The following is a 20223-nucleotide window of genomic DNA, read 5'->3' on the forward strand; positions in this document are numbered from 1 at the left end:
AAGTTATCTCGCCGTAACACCCCTTTGGTGAAGTGTCTTTCGTAGACACCCTGTGTTAGGCCATTGTCCAGCCCTAAGGAATAACATCTTGCATATCCATTAGAAAGTTAAATTGTGTACCTCTCAACTCATCATGATGTATATTAACATCAATCGGGACTAGTTGTTGAAAGTCATACATCAACATAAAAGGATTATATCCCATCAATGGCTGCTTGGAGATGTTATAAGCAAACTCCAAATTTTGAAGATAACATTCCCATTTTGTTGGCTTAGCAACATATTCTTGAAGCATATAATTTGATTTATGCGTCTTGTCTCTTCATCGGATTGAGGATGATCCGTGGAGCTCAGGGTCAAGGTAATTTCCAACTTCTTAAAGACTTGCGTTCAAAAGTCGATGGTAAACTTTGAATCTCGATCACGCACAATATCCATCAACGTATTAGTAAGCTAATTCAAGAGTTGTTATCATGGTTTTAATAGCTATAAACCTAACCATTTTAGTAAGTCTATCAACTACTATCCCATTTATTGTTGGGAATGTTCAATGGATGTAAAAGTCCAATGGCTTTAAGTTGCTCGGCTTTGTTAACTTGACATTAGTAACATTTAGTCACATACTTATGTATGTTAGGACACATCTTAGGCCAATAGAATTGATTGGAGGTGAAACGAGTGTGTGATGTATACCCGGGTGCCCTGCTGAGGGTGCATCGTGTCATTAAAAAAGAAATCAACATATCGTCAATGTACAATATCAGGTAGATCCAGGACTCGTCGACCAATTGCCGAACGTTCATGCATGGGTCGAAATCTAACCACCTATAGCCACACTGCCGGATGTAGGTATGAAATTTTTGATATGACATTCACGACACTTGGTTTAAGCTATATAAGCTTTTCTTCAACTTGCAAACGAGGTGACCTTGCTCCCTCGTCGCCGTGAAGCCTGCCGGTTGAGACATATAGATGTCTTCATCTAGATCTCCATGAAGGAAGGTTGTTTTGACGTCTAGTTGCTCGAGCTCTAGGTCTTTCGTGAACATGACTTCGAGAAGGAGCCAAAGGGTGGGCATTTCAACTACCGGTGAGAAGATCTCATCGTAGTCGATCCCATGTATATTTTTTATTCTTTTTTGTGCTTGTATTGTATTGTGGTGCCACCCTTTTAGCTACCAATATGTGAAATGCACATAAAGAGATCAAAACTAGCCTACGTAGCTTCTTACTTCTTGCTCAATTTATAGTCGATACAAAGGTATCCATTTGGGTTGGCTTAACTACATGCGTGCTTAAAGGGTGGGTTGGCTTAGCTACATGCATGATAAAAAAGGAAGGCACACCACAGTATAAAGGAAGGCCTCATTTTGTATAATCTTGATCATGTATATATATGGATATACTCTTTTGCACATTTTTTATATGAATCAACCATTTTGTAATTCGCCCATTTTCTATATGAATATACTCTGTGGCACTTTTGTATATCATAAAGTTTCGTAGTGTATATGAATGGATGACCAACTTTTACCTAATGAAGAAACTAATCATATGATTGACCAAGTTTTTACTTCATGTCTATATCATATGGTATTAAAATACATGCTACTTATGGATTTCTTCTTGTTTCATGTATTGGCCAATTGATGTTATCATATATTGTATTGAAATACATGCTCAAATCCGATTCATGTGATTGCTGCATATACTCAACATGTTTTTACACTTGGATTTTTTTCAACGGTTTCATGTCTGTTGGGCGTTTAATTTGAGCAAGGTGTATGAAAATAGAGCAGGGTGTCTAACTGGGCGGACGATGGCGCAAATCACACGCACCACCTCAGTTGAGCGAGTGACTTGCACTGTCGTCTCTGTTTGTGGCCGCTATTCCCTCGCTTGCCCTCGTTATTCTTTGGTAGCAGTTAAAGACACTCGCTCCCCGCCCCCCAAAATGTCTAGACTCTATACATATATATGTATGTACATATATGCAAACATAACATACATACATACATACATACATACATACATATTGATATAACATCATCTTTTGAAAAATCCACACCTCGTTTCAAATAAACTCAATCTTCGTTTTCTTTTTCTTCTTCCTACACACACACCCCTACACCTAAATTCATTCTTTCTTCTGTGTTCAAGTTTCAACCATGCCCTCCTCCTCCTCCTCCTCCTGAGCAAGAATCTATGGCGCGTCAAGTTCGCCTTCCCTTTCTCATCCTTCTCTTCACCGTCTCCTGCAGATCTTCCTTCGCATCAGGTAAATATCCAACAAATTTCTTCTGCTCCATGAAATACAGATCCGTCGAGGATTTGCATTATCAAGCTGGATGATTTGGCGCTGATAATCATTTCCATACATTTTGAAGTATTGGTTTTTGGTTTTTATCATTTGCACTGTTATTCTTCCATGTGTATTTTTTTTCTGAGTTAGTCTTCTTTGGTCAGTTTTCAGCGCAGCAATTATTTCTTTACCGAGTTTCTCTTTTATGCATGAAACAGCCCAAACATTTTAAGGATCATTCAAAAATGGATGTTTTCAAATTTGAATCCAAACTCTCGAGTGCCTGTATCCATTTGTTTGGGAAAATTTTCTTTACTAATCGGCTAGGAATTTTCTAGAGAGTACCACACATTTATAGGAATTGTGTCATCAAATTCTAGGAATTGTGTATCTTAGTTGAAAAAGGATAATAATTAAAGATACACAATAATAATAATTAAAGATAGTTCTTATGTAGAAATTTGTGTGAATATTGTAGAAAACTTTGCAGGTATTCAGTCGAAAGTTTTGAATTTAGTAGACAAATTATATATTTCTGTTGGCTTTTCTTTTTTATTTATAAATATTCCGAATGGAAGAGGTGGAAGAAAACGTTTTACCTGAGGTTTTAGTAAGTTAGGCCATCATATTCCCAAAAACTGTTCTGTATGAAGGCCACCATATCTATATGTCTATCTAAATAGAATATATGTTTCTGTATGTATGCATGAATGCATGCATGTTTGTGTCTGTATTTCTGGCTTTTTGTGGACTCTTTGTGGATTGCCTATGAAGTAAATTACTTTGCCGCTCTTCTATTTGGCAGGAAGAGAAGAAGGCCATGTCTGTATTTCTCAAGGTGGCCGTTTCCCTCCATTCTCTTTAGAAGGGAAACCCCCAAGAAGATCAATTAAAGGACCTGATGATTTGACACTATGCCGAATATATCGCAAATGGACGTGTTGCACAGCAGCTCAGACACACCCAGCTCTGCTATCAATCCGGAAGTTGGCAACTAGCGGAGAAGGAAGCAATGAATGTTTGCTATTCTGGGAAGCTATGGAATGTGCTCTTTGTGACCCTCTAGTAGGAGTCATGCAAGGCCCACCAAAATTATGCAAGTCTTTTTGCGAATCAGCTCTCAATGCTTGCAAAGATGCTTTTTTTTCCTTTGATGCGATGAATCAGGTAAGAAGAAAATAAGAAATTTACATGTATAGCACAATGTTATGCACTGCCTCTTATTGCAAATGTATTGGTGAACTACGTGTATAGCGCAGTTGTGATATACAGCCTCTTGTTTGTGAATGTATTGATGATGTGTATTTGTAGCACGATGTCATGCACTTCTTCCTATTTGTGAATGAATTGATGAATTACATGCATAGTACGATATTGTGCACTTTCGCTTATTCGTGATGAAGATTATCTGTATAAGATAAAGAGTGGAAAACCGAAGACCTAGTAGCAAACCCATTAATGATGAAATTTCATAGGCAACTACCATCTGTGTAGGAATAGTGAAATCTGTGGTCATAGTGGTAAAATATGATAGTGAAAACGTCACGCTATTTTTAATGAGGATCACTTTTTTTGTAATCCTGAAATATTGTCTTTAGATGTTTATTTTGTGAAAGTAAAAATATCATAGTAAAATATCCAGTAATTCTTAACAAAAATATCATAGTGAAATATCCAGTAATTCTTTGGATGCCGGCTCACCCGTCATCTTGTCATGTTTTGTTCTGAAATATAGGCATTATAAACATGGGATATTCATTATATTCCTTTAAAATTTAGAATGGGTTGTTAAATTATGTTATTCTAATCAACAAAAATATCATTTAGGTTCTATTACCATGTGGCTCTAAGGATGTTATTTGTGCCCAAGCAAGCAAGTGGGCAACCAATGGTTCTCAGTTCTGTGAGCTTGCTGGATACGTTGTACCGAGTACAAAGAACATTATTGAAGCAGGTTGTTTTGATGGAAAACCAAGTTTGGACACAGATTTTCCAACAAGTAAGAAATCTGAGAAGAATACTTATAAGAAAAAACAATCAGTACTACATTTATTACGACACCTTACGACACAATTGAGCAAAGGCGATCTGGTAGTTTGGGCTGTTGGTGGACTTGTTTTGACAGCTGGAATACTATTAATGAGGTGAGCGATGAATTTGTTCTTCACGGTGTACACAATGAACGAAATGCATTTTTATGCTCATTGGTGTGTTTGTATGTGTGATGTCTTATGTTAATTTATTGCCTCTTTTAATGCATCCGAGTTAAGATGAAAAACCATGAGGGGTGGGATGACCTTAAAACTTCATCCATATGTTAGTACACTGATTATTCTTGATAGCCTAGACGGAATGATATCATTTCAAATATTGTTCTCTTATGAGAATTTTCATGTTACTTTCATGAGATAACCAGGAAGATTTAGTGATGTCTTCAGCTCTTAGAAAATGTTTCCTTCAGAAAGTAAGCTTGTATAAACCAGGCCTCTGTCTTGCCTGACTTGAGAGAAGACTATATTTCCCAAAGGACTTTGAAGGTTTGCTTTTCCCGGATACCCACTTGCACAGTTGCAAGAATCATCTCTCAAATGATGATAGAACTACATGATATAGATAATGACTTGTCTTCTGACCTTTTGGTGGCGAGATTTTATCTGGTTCATGAAGACATCCTTATATTCTTGACTCTAAATAAGGCTTGTCGAAATTTTAATGATGAAAATGTTAACGGAAAGCCCATATTTACGGAGGATCACTTCTCAGTTCATAAGTGAAGTATATTAACTGCAACATGTTTCTGAATGTATTTAATGAGGTTTATAAAGATAGGAAATGGAGTTTTGTAAAAATGATTAGACCTCACAACACATGGACTGTGGTATTATATAGTGATCAGTTATTCTATTTTTCAATGTAGGAAATGTAGGGTTTTTGGATTGTTTTAATACATATAAATAGGTTTGTCTGGGTAGTTGACGAAGATGGATATATTTGAAACTCTTCCAAATGGACCTAACATTTGATTCATTTCAAACAGTGTTTTGATGAAACCTTGATGGTGCAAATTAAAAGCAGAAGAGAATTTAAAAAACCCTGAGTTTATCATATTCCTGCATATATATTGCAGATTTAAACCAGGGGCATATGTATATGTCAATATTGCGTTTTCTTTATACATCTTAGGTAGGCTCATGCCAATATTGTTCAATCACTACTAAATGGGAAATCCTAATAGTACATGCACATAAAATATATTTTAATTCCCTTGATGTATAAATAATCACTTTCCCAATGAATTTGATTTTATTGTTAGCACCACAGAACGTTAATTGTTATCATTTTGAAGGGAGTGCATCTCTATGGCATGCCTGATAAACCACCTTACTGGCCTTGTATCTCTTAACTGTATTTCTATGAGAGAATTCATATCATATTTAATACTACCAAGTGGATTAACTGACCAGTGAAGTCAGAAATGCTACAATAGCAGAAACAGTTTCTTTGCAGCGACTGGTTTCACAAACCACTAGTCTTTTGATGTGGCATACTTATACTATTACAACCAAAGATAATTTCCTGAAAGATCTCATGAGAACAACAGTATCACATAATTATTGGCGAATCTGTGAATCTTGATGATACACTTCCAACAGATATGACGAAAACTAGAGATAGAAGAGCAATGGGAGGTGTATTAAATTCCAAGTGCTAAAGCCCATTGATATTCAACTATCTCAAGCTTGCTCAATGCTTAGCTGGAAAACTTCTGAAGTCTTCCACTTTTCACGAACTTATGTTAGACACAAATTTGCTAGATTCGGTTGAAAAGTTTAGGATTTTCCATTAATTTTCAATTTGCAAAAAATGAAGGGTTGAGACAAACTTTTGTACTGAAGTTTAATTGTCCCACAACTACATAATCTGCATCTCTCTCTCTCTCTCTCTCTGTCAGGAGTAGCAATTGTTTTCTTAACAAGGCCTAGATCTTCCTATTAAGATTATAGCTGGATATCCAGAGGCTACACATATGTAGATTAGACTCCAATTATCTCAAACAGAGTGGTGTTCATTGCATAAAGGTACTTTGTTGCAAATGGCTCAGATTATGGGTTGCCATATGGAAGGTTTGTGAGGATCTCAGGGTTGAACCTGGGGGCTTTCAGGAGGATAAGAACTTGAGACCTGTCAAATGCAAGTGTGTCTGAACACATCATGGATTAAGAGGTAAGAGGGCCTAAGGGTGGTCTTTTATGTGAGGAGTTATACAGGAATAGGAAATGATGGGAGTGGATACAGGTAACACTCACTCAACCTTGAGCACAGCACCATCTTGTCATCTTGGCATCATTCATTGTCCCCTCACTCATGATCAGAGCACATCACACACAGTTATCAGGGTCTTCCCAAGTCAACATCAACCATTGCCTATACTAGCACTGTACATAACCTAGCTGATATGTATGGGGACAGGTTTGGCAGGAGTTACTAGAGATGAGTCCTGCCCCACTCAACATACATATAGATTGTATGCCTACAACCATGCCCTAGAATAGATAGTATACCAAGGAGTGTCGATGATTCTACCGAAGCCAAAGCTCACTGAGCTGCAATCACAGTTTTGGATTCATTGGACATGTTAATGGGTAGAGATACAGTCACAGACTTAATGATTTTCCTTCCTATTCAAAGTTACTGTGGCATGAATTTGTCTTTGTAAAAATGTTTCTCTTTACATTCTAAATGAAGAATAATTGGTGTTTTGTGCGCAATACTCTGAATTATTGTCATTGAAGTACATACATTCTGTATGTTATTAAAGGTCCTGTAGACTTCTGGTGCTCTCAGATTAATGCAGCACTACTAAATAAAAACCCATTGGCTATTCCTTGGCAATGCATAAATAGGCTGTTTCTTCCTTCTCAATGCATATGTATATGTGATGGTTTAAATGGCAAGGCCAAGTGTTAGTACATGCGAGCTGATAATTGATCAATCGCAATATTGTTATCAGATTAAATTTCTAGCTTTTAAAACATGCATACAACAATGTTTTTGTGAATGTTCTTTTTGAAAGTTTGCATAGTTGGCCTACCAAAATCTAATATCATTGAACATGTATTTTATGAAAATTTATGCAGGAGACAAAACAATAGTTCTCAGCGAAAGAAGGAAGCAATGATTCGTCTTGTACGAGAGGCGAGATCTAAGCATCAAGCAGCCCTAATCACCAAGGAAAAGAATATTAGAAAGAGAACTTGAGGTATCTCTGTATTATTCTGGTGTTTTACCATTGTAAGGATAATGTGAACTTGTGTCCACTCTTCCTGAGTTCATGCCATATTATCTCTTATAGTATGAGTACATTCCAAGATTTTCCTGCTTAATGATCATCTTCTTGGCGTTGAGGATTCTGCACAAAGTGATGTTTAGAACTGTAATTGGTGGCTGTAGAATAATTGACTTCAAATGAAAGTAAAAAAAATAAAAAATTGCTTAAAGTTCTTGATTTGGTACATAATATCATTTGTTTCTTTGCGAGGGTTATTTGAATCTTCCTCTAATCAGTTGAAATTTCCTTCCAGTGTAGTTTGATGCTGTTGGAAGTATTATATTTATTGGAATTGTTGTTTTACCATCCGCTCTTCATTTTGTTTAAATGGAAGAAAAATGATTCGTGGCAGATGTATTTGTAGTGAAGAGTAGACCTGTCCTCATCCAATTTCCAACTTGTTTTCTAACCTTTAATAATAAATTTATAGGCAAGGATCAAGAGTACATAGATTATTTGAAATTACACGAATACAAATGCAAGGCAGTTTTTACTTCTCTTGAGCTTCAGCAATATTTATAAGAGACTGCATTAGCTTTCTGAAATTATGTAAAATTGAAAACTCGCATCAAATTATTCATTCTTTCACTGTTGATCAACAATAGACTAGAACAATATGAAATTTTGAATGAGCCATAATTGTACATAGTGAAGTATGCTATGAAGATGACATGATGAGGCTTTCTGTTTCTCTTTATGCCCATGACAATTCTCCACCTTGACAAGTTATAGCACCTAACCTAACCCACATTGGTGGTGATGTGAGGATAATAATGTGGTACTGAATTGTTGCCGATTCCTAGTACTGATATGAAGCCAACATTCTGACATTCCCTTGCATTCAGTTTATGCTCTTCAATGTAGTATTATAGTGGTAGTCATGGCCTAGAACTAGTAAAACTATTGATTGGACTAACATTTTAACTAGAGTGCTATCTCATTCCTTGAACAGTTACAACATTGGACATATCGTCCACAACTCTAAGATAAGAGAGTGTGTGAATCATTAATGTAAGAGTGTGAATCATTTCATTCAATTGGTACGCATAGCTTCCCCAATTCTTTGACATGAGTGTGTGAATCATTCCATGAACTCATAAATACACCCTTACTCAACACTTGCACTTATTGAACATTTTAACATGTATTTTTAGTCATGCCTAAGTAGACAACTAGACTAGTGCGAGCAACAAGTGTCTTCAAACATTAGCATATAGCATTAAATCAACAACAATGAGGCAGATGAAACTTTGAATTACATTTTGAGTTTCATATTTGGAGAATGCTCTTGACTTTTTGGTATTTCCCTAGACATTTTGGACAACAAAGCATTGAAAAATTGCTCAAATTGTTGATATAAATAGCTGGAGGGATGGGTGGATTGATTATGCTCATTGCACACAATTAGTTTATTTGATGGGAATTGTAGGAAATGGAGTGATGGATATTTGTATTACTTCATTAATAATTAGAAGAAACGAAGGGAAGTAGAAGTGTGACATTGGGCTCCAATCAGAAAAACAATATATGTATCCATGACGAGGCCGAAAGATCGTCAAGGGTGAGGGGGAGTTCTTGCAAGGAGATTAAAAAGACGAAATATAACTTCATAGCAGGGGAGACAAGGTGCGATGCGCAGCCGGGGAATCGAACCCCGGTCAGTACCGTGGGAGGGTACTATGATACCACTACACCAGCTGCGCTATACGCGTTACATGTCAATTCTTCAAGTTACTTGAAATTATTTCTATAAGCCACGCACACTCAATTCCGTTACACCTGCAAATTAATTACGTAGTTCCTTACTTATTGCTTTGAAATTGATAATGTAGTTGATCAATTTATACAAAGTGGCCTGGGAGGTTGAAAGTTTCAAAAGGTTACATGTGACTTAACATGTCATAATAGTTCGAATTAGAAGATGGGAATGTCAACCCATTTCCAACACATATTGCTACCATGTGATGGACTTTGAATTTTGTCATTCTTGCATAAGCCTCTCCATCATCTACTCATGTCTATGGATTATTTTGTTGTCAGTTGCTTTGATTTTGGCAATGCCAAATTATGTTTTGCAAATGACCAATCAATCTTAAGTAATGAATTAAGAAAACAAGAGATTAGACATTGAACAAAAAAAATCGTTCAATATTTGACAAAACAAGACTAGAATTTTGATTAATAAGAATCATAAATCTACTTCTAGTCATTAAAAATGATATTAAGTATATGCCCAACCTCTCCTCCTATGCTACGGTTCAAGGATACATTAGGCATGAAAGTGCCAACAAATCAACAACTTATTAGAAAAGCTAGCAACGACTGGGCGTTGGAACAAAATCCCCAACCCTTCGGGTTGCCCCCAACTGCGGGGAGATGTACTAGCGTGTATGTGTGACTCGTTCTCTAACGGCATGCCTAACACATGCAAGTCTGACACTAAAAGGAATTGACGGGGGCCCGCACAAGCGGTCTTGTTCCCATAGAACACTAAAGATTCTTGGCGCCATAATATTGATTGGACGATACATTTTTTTATTCTTTTGCTTTACAAGATAGGGGGCTGGATCCAAGAAGGATTCGAATTAACCCCTTGGAGATGTAGGAAAATAGAGAGACTTGAGCAAATTTTAACATTGTGAAAGGGTATAAAGATAACATCCAGAAACCTTTATACCCTTCTAAGTACAAAATGGGCATAATTGTAATAATGTTAAATAAGGAAGAACTACATGCATGGAATTATAAACCCTTCTGATGCCTCTTCCATTCTAATCTCCAAAGTTAAAGATTAGTCTTTCTCTATCGTCTTAATAACTTTCATAATCTCAATCCCTAATCTCTATCTTCTTAATAACTTTCATAATCTCAATCCCTGATCATTGTATTTAATCCAATCTTGTAATCATTTAAGCAAATTTATGAAAGCTCAATTGTGTTAGAGGTGTGAAAGAGGGCATATCATGCGTTTGAGAACACATGTAACACTAGAGAAATTAATTGTGGGTCCTCAAAAAATACTTTTCTCAACACATTGGTGACATGTTGTAAATGAATACAATTGCGGAAGCTAAGACAAAACCGGCTCGTTTGGATAGCAAAAGAATACAGACACAAGTTTAATGGAAACCTTACACGGGAGAGACAGAGTTAAAGTAGAAGAGAATAATCTCAATTCAAAATAATAACTCTCTGTACATAGAATGTGCTCAGAGAGCCCTTTTATACAAGTCCTTACACGGACTAACAGAAGTACTGACAAGTACTTCAATGCTCATACGACTGACTGACACTAACTCCTAAAAGTATGCCTACGCACTAGGCTAGATTCGTAGGCCTCTAACGGCCTACCGGTTACAATCCGATCCAGCTCGGGGTTCCAGATACCATCTGGATACTGATCCGACTTTGGCTTATTCAGCTGATCCGGATTTGGCTTATTCAGCCGATCCGGATCCGGTTGAGCTTGTCCGCTCAACACTCCCCCTCAAGCTCAACTTGAGGTAGGATCGTGGTGTTAGTGTTTGTAGTAGCCGGTCCTCTCCTCCGGCTCCCCTTAGCGTCCTCCCGCCTGGCTCGCACTCCTTGTTCGGTCTGCTTCGGCTTCCCGCAACGCGTCCGGTTCCGTGCATCTTGACCTTCTCGGCCAACTTCTCTGCTCCTTTGGCCCTTATTAGCTCCCTTGTAGTCACGTTGCTGGCACCCCTCAACCCGTTGGCTCCTTCGTCTCGGCGTCGGTTTCAGATGCCTTTTTGTCCGCTTGGCCCATCTTAGATTCGGCTCCTCTGAATCAAACATTTCGACTGAATCGAGCTTTTGCTCTTGACCGAATCAGCTGACTCCGATTCGTTCCCGCTCTTGGCCGAGTTGGTTGTCTCCAACTCTTCTTCGATTTCCAAAATTTTCACGACATTGGCCCATGTCCATGTCTCAGTCTTTCCAGCTTTGCCTCCCCCTTTTTCTGTTGGCTCTGGCTTAGGCTCTCCGTTCCGGTCGCTTCCCTTGCGTCCGATCTCAGTTTCTTCAGCCGACCCGTGCACTTCGACTTCTTCAGTCGGGCCGAAATCGAAATCGATATCCGGCTTTTTGGTTCGACCATCTCTGTCATCCCTTTGGTCTCTGTCATTCCTCTCATTTCTCCCCCTCATGTTCGGCATATCGAGGTACTGCATACCTAGTGCACCGAAAAATTGCCACAACTTGTCTAAGCCGAGGGGTTTGGTGAAGATATCGGCCACTTGCCGATCCGTCGGAACATGCAGCAATTCCACTTCACCAGAGAGAACACGCTCATAGACAAAATGGTTGTGCAACTCAATGTGCTTTGTCCGGGCGTGAAAGACGGGGTTCTTCGCCAACTGGATGCTGCTGAGGTTGTCACAGTAGATCACAACAGGACCAGACACCTCCACACGCAGATCCTTGAGTAGTTTTTTGAGCCATATGGCTTCGCACGTTGCGGCAGCCACTCCTCGGTAATCAGCCTCGGTGCTCGACAATGCCATTGTTGGGTGCTTCTTATTGTTCTAGGAAACTGCGATGCTCCCAAGTGAGAACGCATATCCAGCCCAATCGGCATCCGTGTAGCCGACAAACTATCCGGTTACACTGGTTCGATATAGCAATTCCCTATCCTTAGTGCCGCTAATGTACCTCAATATTCGGTGTGCGCATTGAAGGTGCTCCACGGTTGGATGCGCCATAAATTGACTAATTAGTCTGACCGGATAACTGAGGTCCGACCGAGTGATGGTCAGATATATGAGACTTTCGACTATTTGTCGGAACCTTTTCGGGAGCTTGCATTCCTATCCAGAGGAGTCGAGATGGACTTGCATTACCTCATACCGAATTTGAAGAGCATACTCAACACATAGTGGCGTTGACTAATCAGTATGCCTTCTTGGGTGCGGATCACTTTGATCCCGAGGAAATAATGAAGGTCCCCAAGATCCCTCATGTCAAATGATGCTGTGAGTTCGGACTTGACACAGTCGATTTCATCCAAGTCGGGGCCGATGATGACTAAATTATCAACATAAAGCAAAATACTTAACGAGTCGTTACAACCTTGCCGGATGAAGAGTGAAGAGTTCAACTTCGACGCGACAAAGCCCATCCAATGCAGTCGCTACATGATTTTCGCGTTCCAGGCACACGGGGCTTGCTTTAGTTTGTAGAGGAACTTCTTCAATCAACACACTGCCGATGTATTCATGCCGAACTGAAATCCAGGGGCCTGAATCATATACACCTGTTTCTCAAGATCACCTTGTAGGAACACGTTCTTTTCATCCATCTGATGTAGATGCCACCCCTTTGCTGCTGCCAGCGCAAGCAAGACATAGATTGTCGTCATATTCGCGACCGACGCGAATGTTTCATCGTAATCAATGCCGTGTTGCTGCGTGTAGCCTTTGGCCACTAACCGGGCCTTGTACAGGTTGACAGAGCCGTCAGTTTGTAGACCCATCGACAACTGATCGACTTCACTCCTCTTGGTACGTCTACTAAATCCCACGTCTCATTCTCTGTGAGTGTGTCCATCTCTTCCTCCATGGCTGTCTGTAAGTTAGGATCCTTCGCCGCTTCTGTGTAGCTCTCTGGCTCACACATGGCTACCACCTTCGCCATGTACACATAATGATGCGCCATATACTCATTGTACCCGTACCTCGTCATGGGGTTCTTCTGGCGTGTGGATCAACGCAATTCCTGATTCGCCTATTTTGCGGCCTTCTCAACCGACTTCAACCTCTTCCTCAGAGGTTCGTTTTCGTTCGAGCCGGAGTCGCTCCGATCCGACTTAGCTCTGCCGGTGTCATACTCCAACATCTTCTTCTTCCCCTTGCACGTGAACCATCTGCTCGGTTCCTTGCGCAGGGAGAGCACAACAGAATCTTCACTACTCGCCGGCTCGTCATCCGGTTGACCACTCATCCAAAGAGAAGTCAGACTATCCGGCTATTTGGATTCCGTGACGCTGCTCTCTGTTCTGGATGCCATTGGATCATCTACAACAATCGGCTTAGGCTTGGGTGGAGAGAAGTACCAAGATGCCGATTCATAAAAAACCACATCTTGGCTAAGTCGGACCGCTTCCTGTCATGACTCGTGAGAGAGAGAGAGAGAGAGAGAGAGAGAGAGAGAGAGAACCGGTATAAAGCGCAAGCTGATAGACATCGTTCTGCTACACTTGCCTTTGCACTTGGTGATCAAGTTTGGCTCTTACGTCACCTTGTCGTTACTACTCGACCTTGCGGAAAGTTGGATTACAAGAAGTTGGGGTCTTTCCGCATCATTGAGTGTGTCAATCCCGTCACTTTCCAGCTGGAACTTCCTCCACATTTCTAGATTCATAATGTCTTCCATGCCTGTCTTCTCGAACCTTATCATCCATCCACTATTCCTGGAAGACACTCTCCACCTCCACCTCCAATTGAGCTTTCCACAGGTGAGGAGTATGAGGTGGACAAGATTCTGGACTCTCGTTGGCATCGACGACAACTTCAATACTTAGTCCTATGGAAAGGGTATCCCATTTTAGAGGCAACTTGGGAACCAACTCAATGCACCGAATGTTGTTCATGCATTTCATCACCAATATCCACAAAAACCGAGGAGGCATCTTCGGAGGCGGCCTTAGCAGAGGGATAATGTCATGGACATGATAACAGTCATGTCATGATTCGAACTCTTGACCTATTGTATTTAATCAATATGTTTTAACCAATACATCCAATACATAACCATGTTACCTTACTAGATTATTGTAGATTATCTATTCTACATGTAGGATTTTAGAAGCTTCTAGGAGCTAGAACATTGTAGAAGCTTGTGCATGAAAATGAGTCTTTGCATGGAGCTACATTTAGAGCCCATAAACATGTATAAATACACGGGTTCACCTTGGCCTTAGTCAAGGTGAACAACACCAGTTACAGAATCATAATTCAGTTCTTGTTCTCTTGACTACTTTCTCTCTCTCTCTTTCTTATTATCTTGTGTATGATCTCTCTCTCACTCTCTTAGTATTGAGCCTCGTGTACTTGTTCATGACATCTGGTAGAACTCCTTGGACATCAAGTTGATCTCTGATCCATGATCAATCAATGCAACTACGGGCTCTTTAATGTTTCCAATCCGAACCGGAGTCTCCGTAGTTGGCCGTGCCTAGTGTGGCTTTGAGTAGTGGGAGTTAGGAATCGCATCCTCCACTTCCATGTCATTCATTACAACGGTATTCGCATTCAACCTCAGAGCATTCGATTCTTCCATAGCTTGCCTCTTTCTCTTCACGAGATCCATGAGGAGATCGTGGAACTCTTTCTTTGCTATTCTGAGCAATTCCTTGAGAGAAAATTCCATCCGACTATCAAGGATTCTCTCTTCAAACACCTTCTTTAGATCCATCTGTTGTTCGATATCCGACACAAGTTTGAATGCTGGAATCATTTCCCCTTTCCCTTTTCCTTTGGAATTCCAGCTCTCTAGTGTCTTCGATGGTCCGACCGCATTATCTGTGTGCCGTCGTTTCTCATCTATATACACCTCATGTAATTGGCATAGGGTGTAAATGCTATTCTTGTCTATAGGGCACTCCCATCTCGTAGCTTCTTGGATGCCTTCCGTAGTGTTTCGGATCTCATCAGAGTCGGTTTTCTTGGAGATTTCTAGCATTTTCGGCCAGAAAGACGACTTCGCTCTAGATGTTTCACCCGCACGTATTTCCACGGTTGTCGCATAATTGCTTTTTGCTGCAATCTCCTCCTCTAGGACCTCATGCCGTCTTTTCAGAAATTTGGCCAAAGTGGCTTTCGATGGTCCATTGAATGGATCCGATTTCCCTCATAGTAGATGAGATCCCGTCGTAGAGCCTCCTTCTGCTCATCGCAATCTTTCCGATCATGTTTGGTGCTATCACACCATATGCATCGACGATCCATATACTTGGAACTTTTGGGATGGTCTTCCGACATCATCACCATCACAATTTTGAGATTCTCCATCTCCTTTAGCAATTGCTCCATCGTGGTTGCATCAATTCCCTTATCGGTCGTAGTCTCTTGAGCCCATGGTTGATGGTCTTCCAATCCGGCTCTTGGTCTCGGAATTGGTTCCGAGACCCTCTTTTCTTCATTACCAAGCCATTGCCCCCTCTTTGTGTATCGTGGAACGATGTCCTGCACGTTTTCCCATGTATTGGTGCTGCCACTCTCGGTAGTCGTATCCTCTAGAAGCACTCCAAGATCTTTCTAGTGTCGGATGTCCACGGCTCGTAATAACATGATCACTTTGTCTGGTGCGAGGATAGCTTGATATCTCGCGAACAATCTCCTGTATGTTATACGTTTTAGGGTTAGGGTTAAGGACGACGATGATGATGAATGACAACTATGATGATAGGTAATGAAGATAGACATGGTGATGGAGAGTATGATGGTGAGAGAGATCATATAGAGAAGCATTGCGGGGTGGGGGGTGGTGCCTAGAATGGCTCCACCCCCCTCCCAAGGGGATTCAACGTTGAGGGGGAGAGAGAGAGAGAAAGAGGGATGACAAGAGAGAGATTAGGAGAGAAATGGTTTTTCATGTTTCATTCATTCCCCATAAGGGGTTAAATAGTACAAGAGGGGGTAGATACATAGGGGTATAAGCCCCCTCGAGCATTCATATTGGACACTCACTCACACCTCCTCGTATCCATCCACATGCACACACGTGTGTATGTGTTCACATACGTATGGACTCACAATTACATTTATGCCCCCTACACATACACAACATCATGATAACATTCGACCCTCGGTCATCACACTTGACTCTCCGTACATCTCGTATGGGGTAACACATATGGCACGCCCGTGGGAAAGTGCGTTGCACGTCGATCCCACATGCCTTGATGATGATATCTCTTCGACCGGAACTTCCATCGGTCCTTTCAACGATCGATTCCCTCGATCGGAGCGCTTGACTAGATCATCTCCATCGGTCAGCGTCTTTTCCGCGACACGAACATTCTCATTCTGTCGTCTTACGAACTTTGGTATCCTCTTTCGGGTCCTTAAAAATGTTGTGTGCATGTATGTTATTCTTTGTTGATTTTGTGAGTTGTCATGGTCGATCACGTCCATTTCTTTAGGTGGATGAGATTTCAAAATTTCATAGGTGCCCTTTGATTTTTAAAATTTTCTTATATACCCTCAGGTTTTTACAATTATGTTTGATACCCTCATCTTTCTTTTTCTTCTTTTCTCGCGTTTTGCTCCTGGAGCAAATTCTTCTTCCTCTTTTCTCTTCTTCTCCATCTCGTTTTCTGTTGCCTATTTGGCCATGACTGCATATCTTCATCTGGCCGTATCGGCCGTTGCCCCGCCGTTTGTCTAGTCGCTCTGACCGTCGACGTTGTCTGACCACTGCTCCGGTCGATGTCCATCACTATTGTCGCTGTCTCCGTCACGTCGTTTGGTCGTCTTCATCGTTGTCTTTATGGTCCTGCATCGTGGTTGTCTCCCTCTACATATTCGTTTCATCTCCTTCCGGCCGGTTGTCGTCTCTGTCCATCTATGGCTGTAGGTCATCTCTATTTATGATCGGAGATCTCCGTCTCTGTCTCTATCGCTTCTCGGCCACTCATGACCGTTGGTTGTCATCAGTCCTCTGTCCGTCGTTGTTCTGGTCGATGCCGACTGTGTCCAGCAGTTGTTGTATTCGACTATTCCGGCCGCTTCAGCCATCATTTTGGCTCTGTCTCCATCTCCCGCCGTCGCCATCTCCGACCGTTGCTGTTTGGCCGTCTCTGTTTTCCGTCGTCCTCCGACACCGTCCGTCTTCCTGGCGGCCTGTCTGCTTCCCCGGCCTTGTCTGGTCCTCCGGCCGCTCCGGCCGCTCCAGCCACTGTCTGGCTATTCCGACTGGTTTCCGGCCCTTCCGGCAGCTTTTTCTGCCGTCTGGCCCGTCGTTTCATTGTCATTCGGCGTCTCGTCTGCTGTTCGACCTAGGGTTTGCTCATGGCTTTTGGGGTCTCTGGCCCTTTCCGTCTCTGTCCGGCTGTATCTCCGACAGAAACCGTTTTCATCTCTCGTTGTCTTCGTCTGGCGCCCTGAGCCTTTTGTCCGTCAATGTTGTTGTCGAGTCACCCTCGTTGGTCCTGCTGTCTTTGCATGTGTGTGTTTGTTGTGATGTCCCTTTTTCTGGTTGTCGATGTTTGGTCCACGTCTGCATCTTCTTCTCTGTCTTCGATGCCCCTTCGGTGATAACCAACTTTGGTTCTTGTTCCGATTCCGGTTCCACTCTCTTTGCGTTGTTTCTTCTGGAACCATAGCCCATGCATTCGCAGCACATCCTGCCGGCCTCCGCTCCACACACTGCGTCTTCCACCGCAGTCTTCAGGTGGGCTTCTCTTACCGGTCGTGCTGGCACCGGTTCCCTTTGCGTCGCTGTTTTTCCAGCCGTGCATCTTGCACCACGCATTCGAACACGCACATTGTCACTAACCGCATTCGGAAACACGTACATGGACACCAATCGCAACCTTGCACAAACATCGTTTCCATTCATGAATTCTTTCATCGCATTGTCATTTCCTGCACTCACACAAATATGTCGCTATGGCCTTCGCTATGGCCTTCATCACCGCGTATCATTCTTTGACTCCGTTTCCAAAGGGGGATCCCGTCGTGGTCGCCAAAAGGTGTTATACGTTTTAGGGTTAGGGTTAAGGACGACGATGATGATGAATGACAACTATGATGATAGGTAATGAAGATAGACATGGTGATGGAGAGTATGATGGTGAGAGAGATCATATAGAGAAGCATTGCGGGGTGGGGGGTGGTGCCTAGAATGGCTCCACCCCCCTCCCAAGGGGATTCAATGTTGAGGGGGAGAGAGAGAGAGAAAGAGGGATGACAAGAGAGAGATTAGGAGAGAAATGGTTTTTCATGTTTCATTCATTCCCCATAAGGGGTTAAATAGTACAAGAGGGGGTAGATACATAGGGGTATAAGCCCCCTCGAGCATTCATATTGGACACTCACTCACACCTCCTCGTATCCATCCACATGCACACACGTGTGTATGTGTTCACATACGTATGGACTCACAATTACATTTATGCCCCCTACACATACAAAACATCATGATAACATTCGACCCTCGGTCATCACACTTGACTCTCCGTACATCTCGTACGGGGTAACACTGTATCGACTTTCGAACGCTGAAAACACATCGAGGACCTTCAATCCCTTATTCGGTGTTTCAACCCAATCTTCGAATCCCCTCCCCGTTGCATTCGAGGAGTTCTCGATAGAGAATGTAGTCTTTAGCGTTTCTTCAAACACTTCCTACGTCGGATTTTGTTGTTGTATCCTACCCATCCTTCCCGTTAAATTGCCCGTTCCGTTGCACAAGTTGCTCTCCTGCAGCCACAATCTCCAACATCGCGCGTTGTTCTTGTAGCATCCGCTCGAACATTGTCATCATGTTGTTAGCCTCTTGTTGATTCTCCATCTCCTTACCACCCATTTTCATGTCGGGTTCCCCAATTGTGTGGTGCCTTTCAACGCCGGATCGTTGTGTGAGTCGGAAGGAAATCAACGAGGTTATGGACTAGGAGGAGGAGAGTTTTAAGACTAATTAGAATATGTGTATATTATAAGAAAGAGCTATCAAAAACTCGCAAATCACAAGAGTGTATTTTATTATGTTAATCAACCCTTAGAATTCTAATAAATTTGATTAGATTAGAAAAGATAGATCGAAAATTGGGAATCACCTGAATATAGTCAATTTGATCAATATTTAGAAATACAAATCAACAACCATTACAATTTACTCCCTCCATCCTTATATATTGATGGGAGATGTTATTCGCTTAGCCGGACAAGGCCTAACACAAGGTGTCATGGAGACACTTCACCAAAGGGTGATTACGGCATAGGATTAAGATTCAACGATTACACCGACTTACGTAGGTTACACGATTAGATTGCTTTGGTTAATTACACGCGTAAGATATAACAGTGATTACAGAACGGAAATCAAGACAGAAGTATAAACATCATAAGCTCTATTAATTATCCGCTGTGATTACAATGGGGTCCGGGCCTTTAAATAGGTTTCCGGCCCGTAGTACAAAACGGTGCCTCTCGCACCTATTCGGGATCCGTCCGGATCTGGAACGGCATACCGTTTCCAGTCCGTCCGTCCACACTATGCTCATTTACAACCATATCTAATTAATTCCTTCACTCCGTATTTTGGACTCCTTGCCGGCCGGTAACACATGGCACGCCCGTGGGACAGTACCTTGTACGTCGAACCCTTCTCGGCCCCTTCATTGTTCACCCAAATTGTCCAAATTACTTTGTTCAAGAATTTCCACTTGTTCTTCCGGTTGTGGTTGTTGCGGCTGTGCTTGCTGCTGCTGCTGTGGTTGCGGTTGGGACTGAGGCTGCTCCGGCTGCTCTGCTTGCTGCTGCTGCTCCGTTTGTTTCGCTGACTCCGGCTTCTCCGTTTGACTGCTTCCGGTCCGGTCTCCTTCCAGTAATGGTTCCTCATCACTGAGGTTGACCGTAACCGGTTCTCG

The 20223-nt window shown here is 41.6% G+C and overlaps 1 protein-coding gene and 1 non-coding gene across 2 annotated transcripts; one reads left to right on the forward strand and one right to left on the reverse strand.

Annotated features, from left to right (window-relative positions):
• Positions 1-2145: 2145 nt before the first annotated feature.
• Positions 2146-7846, forward strand: LOC147849285 (folate-binding protein 1-like). Its single transcript, XM_087337684.1, has 4 exons — positions 2146-2278; positions 3108-3469; positions 4130-4446; positions 7441-7846. The coding sequence occupies exons 1-4, from the start codon at positions 2206-2208 to the stop codon at positions 7559-7561; spliced, it is 873 nt and encodes a 290-aa protein (XP_087193810.1). The 5' UTR covers positions 2146-2205; the 3' UTR covers positions 7562-7846.
• Positions 7847-9263: 1417 nt separating this feature from the next.
• Positions 9264-9334, reverse strand: TRNAG-CCC (transfer RNA glycine (anticodon CCC)). The gene has a single exon. It is a non-coding gene; the product is annotated as a tRNA-Gly (tRNA).
• Positions 9335-20223: the final 10889 nt, after the last annotated feature.

This window comes from Azolla caroliniana, unplaced genomic scaffold (genome assembly GCF_043228905.1).
Source record: "Azolla caroliniana isolate FFs.n. ecotype wild unplaced genomic scaffold, voAzoCaro1.0.p SCAF_89, whole genome shotgun sequence".
NCBI lineage: Eukaryota > Viridiplantae > Streptophyta > Polypodiopsida > Salviniales > Salviniaceae > Azolla > Azolla caroliniana.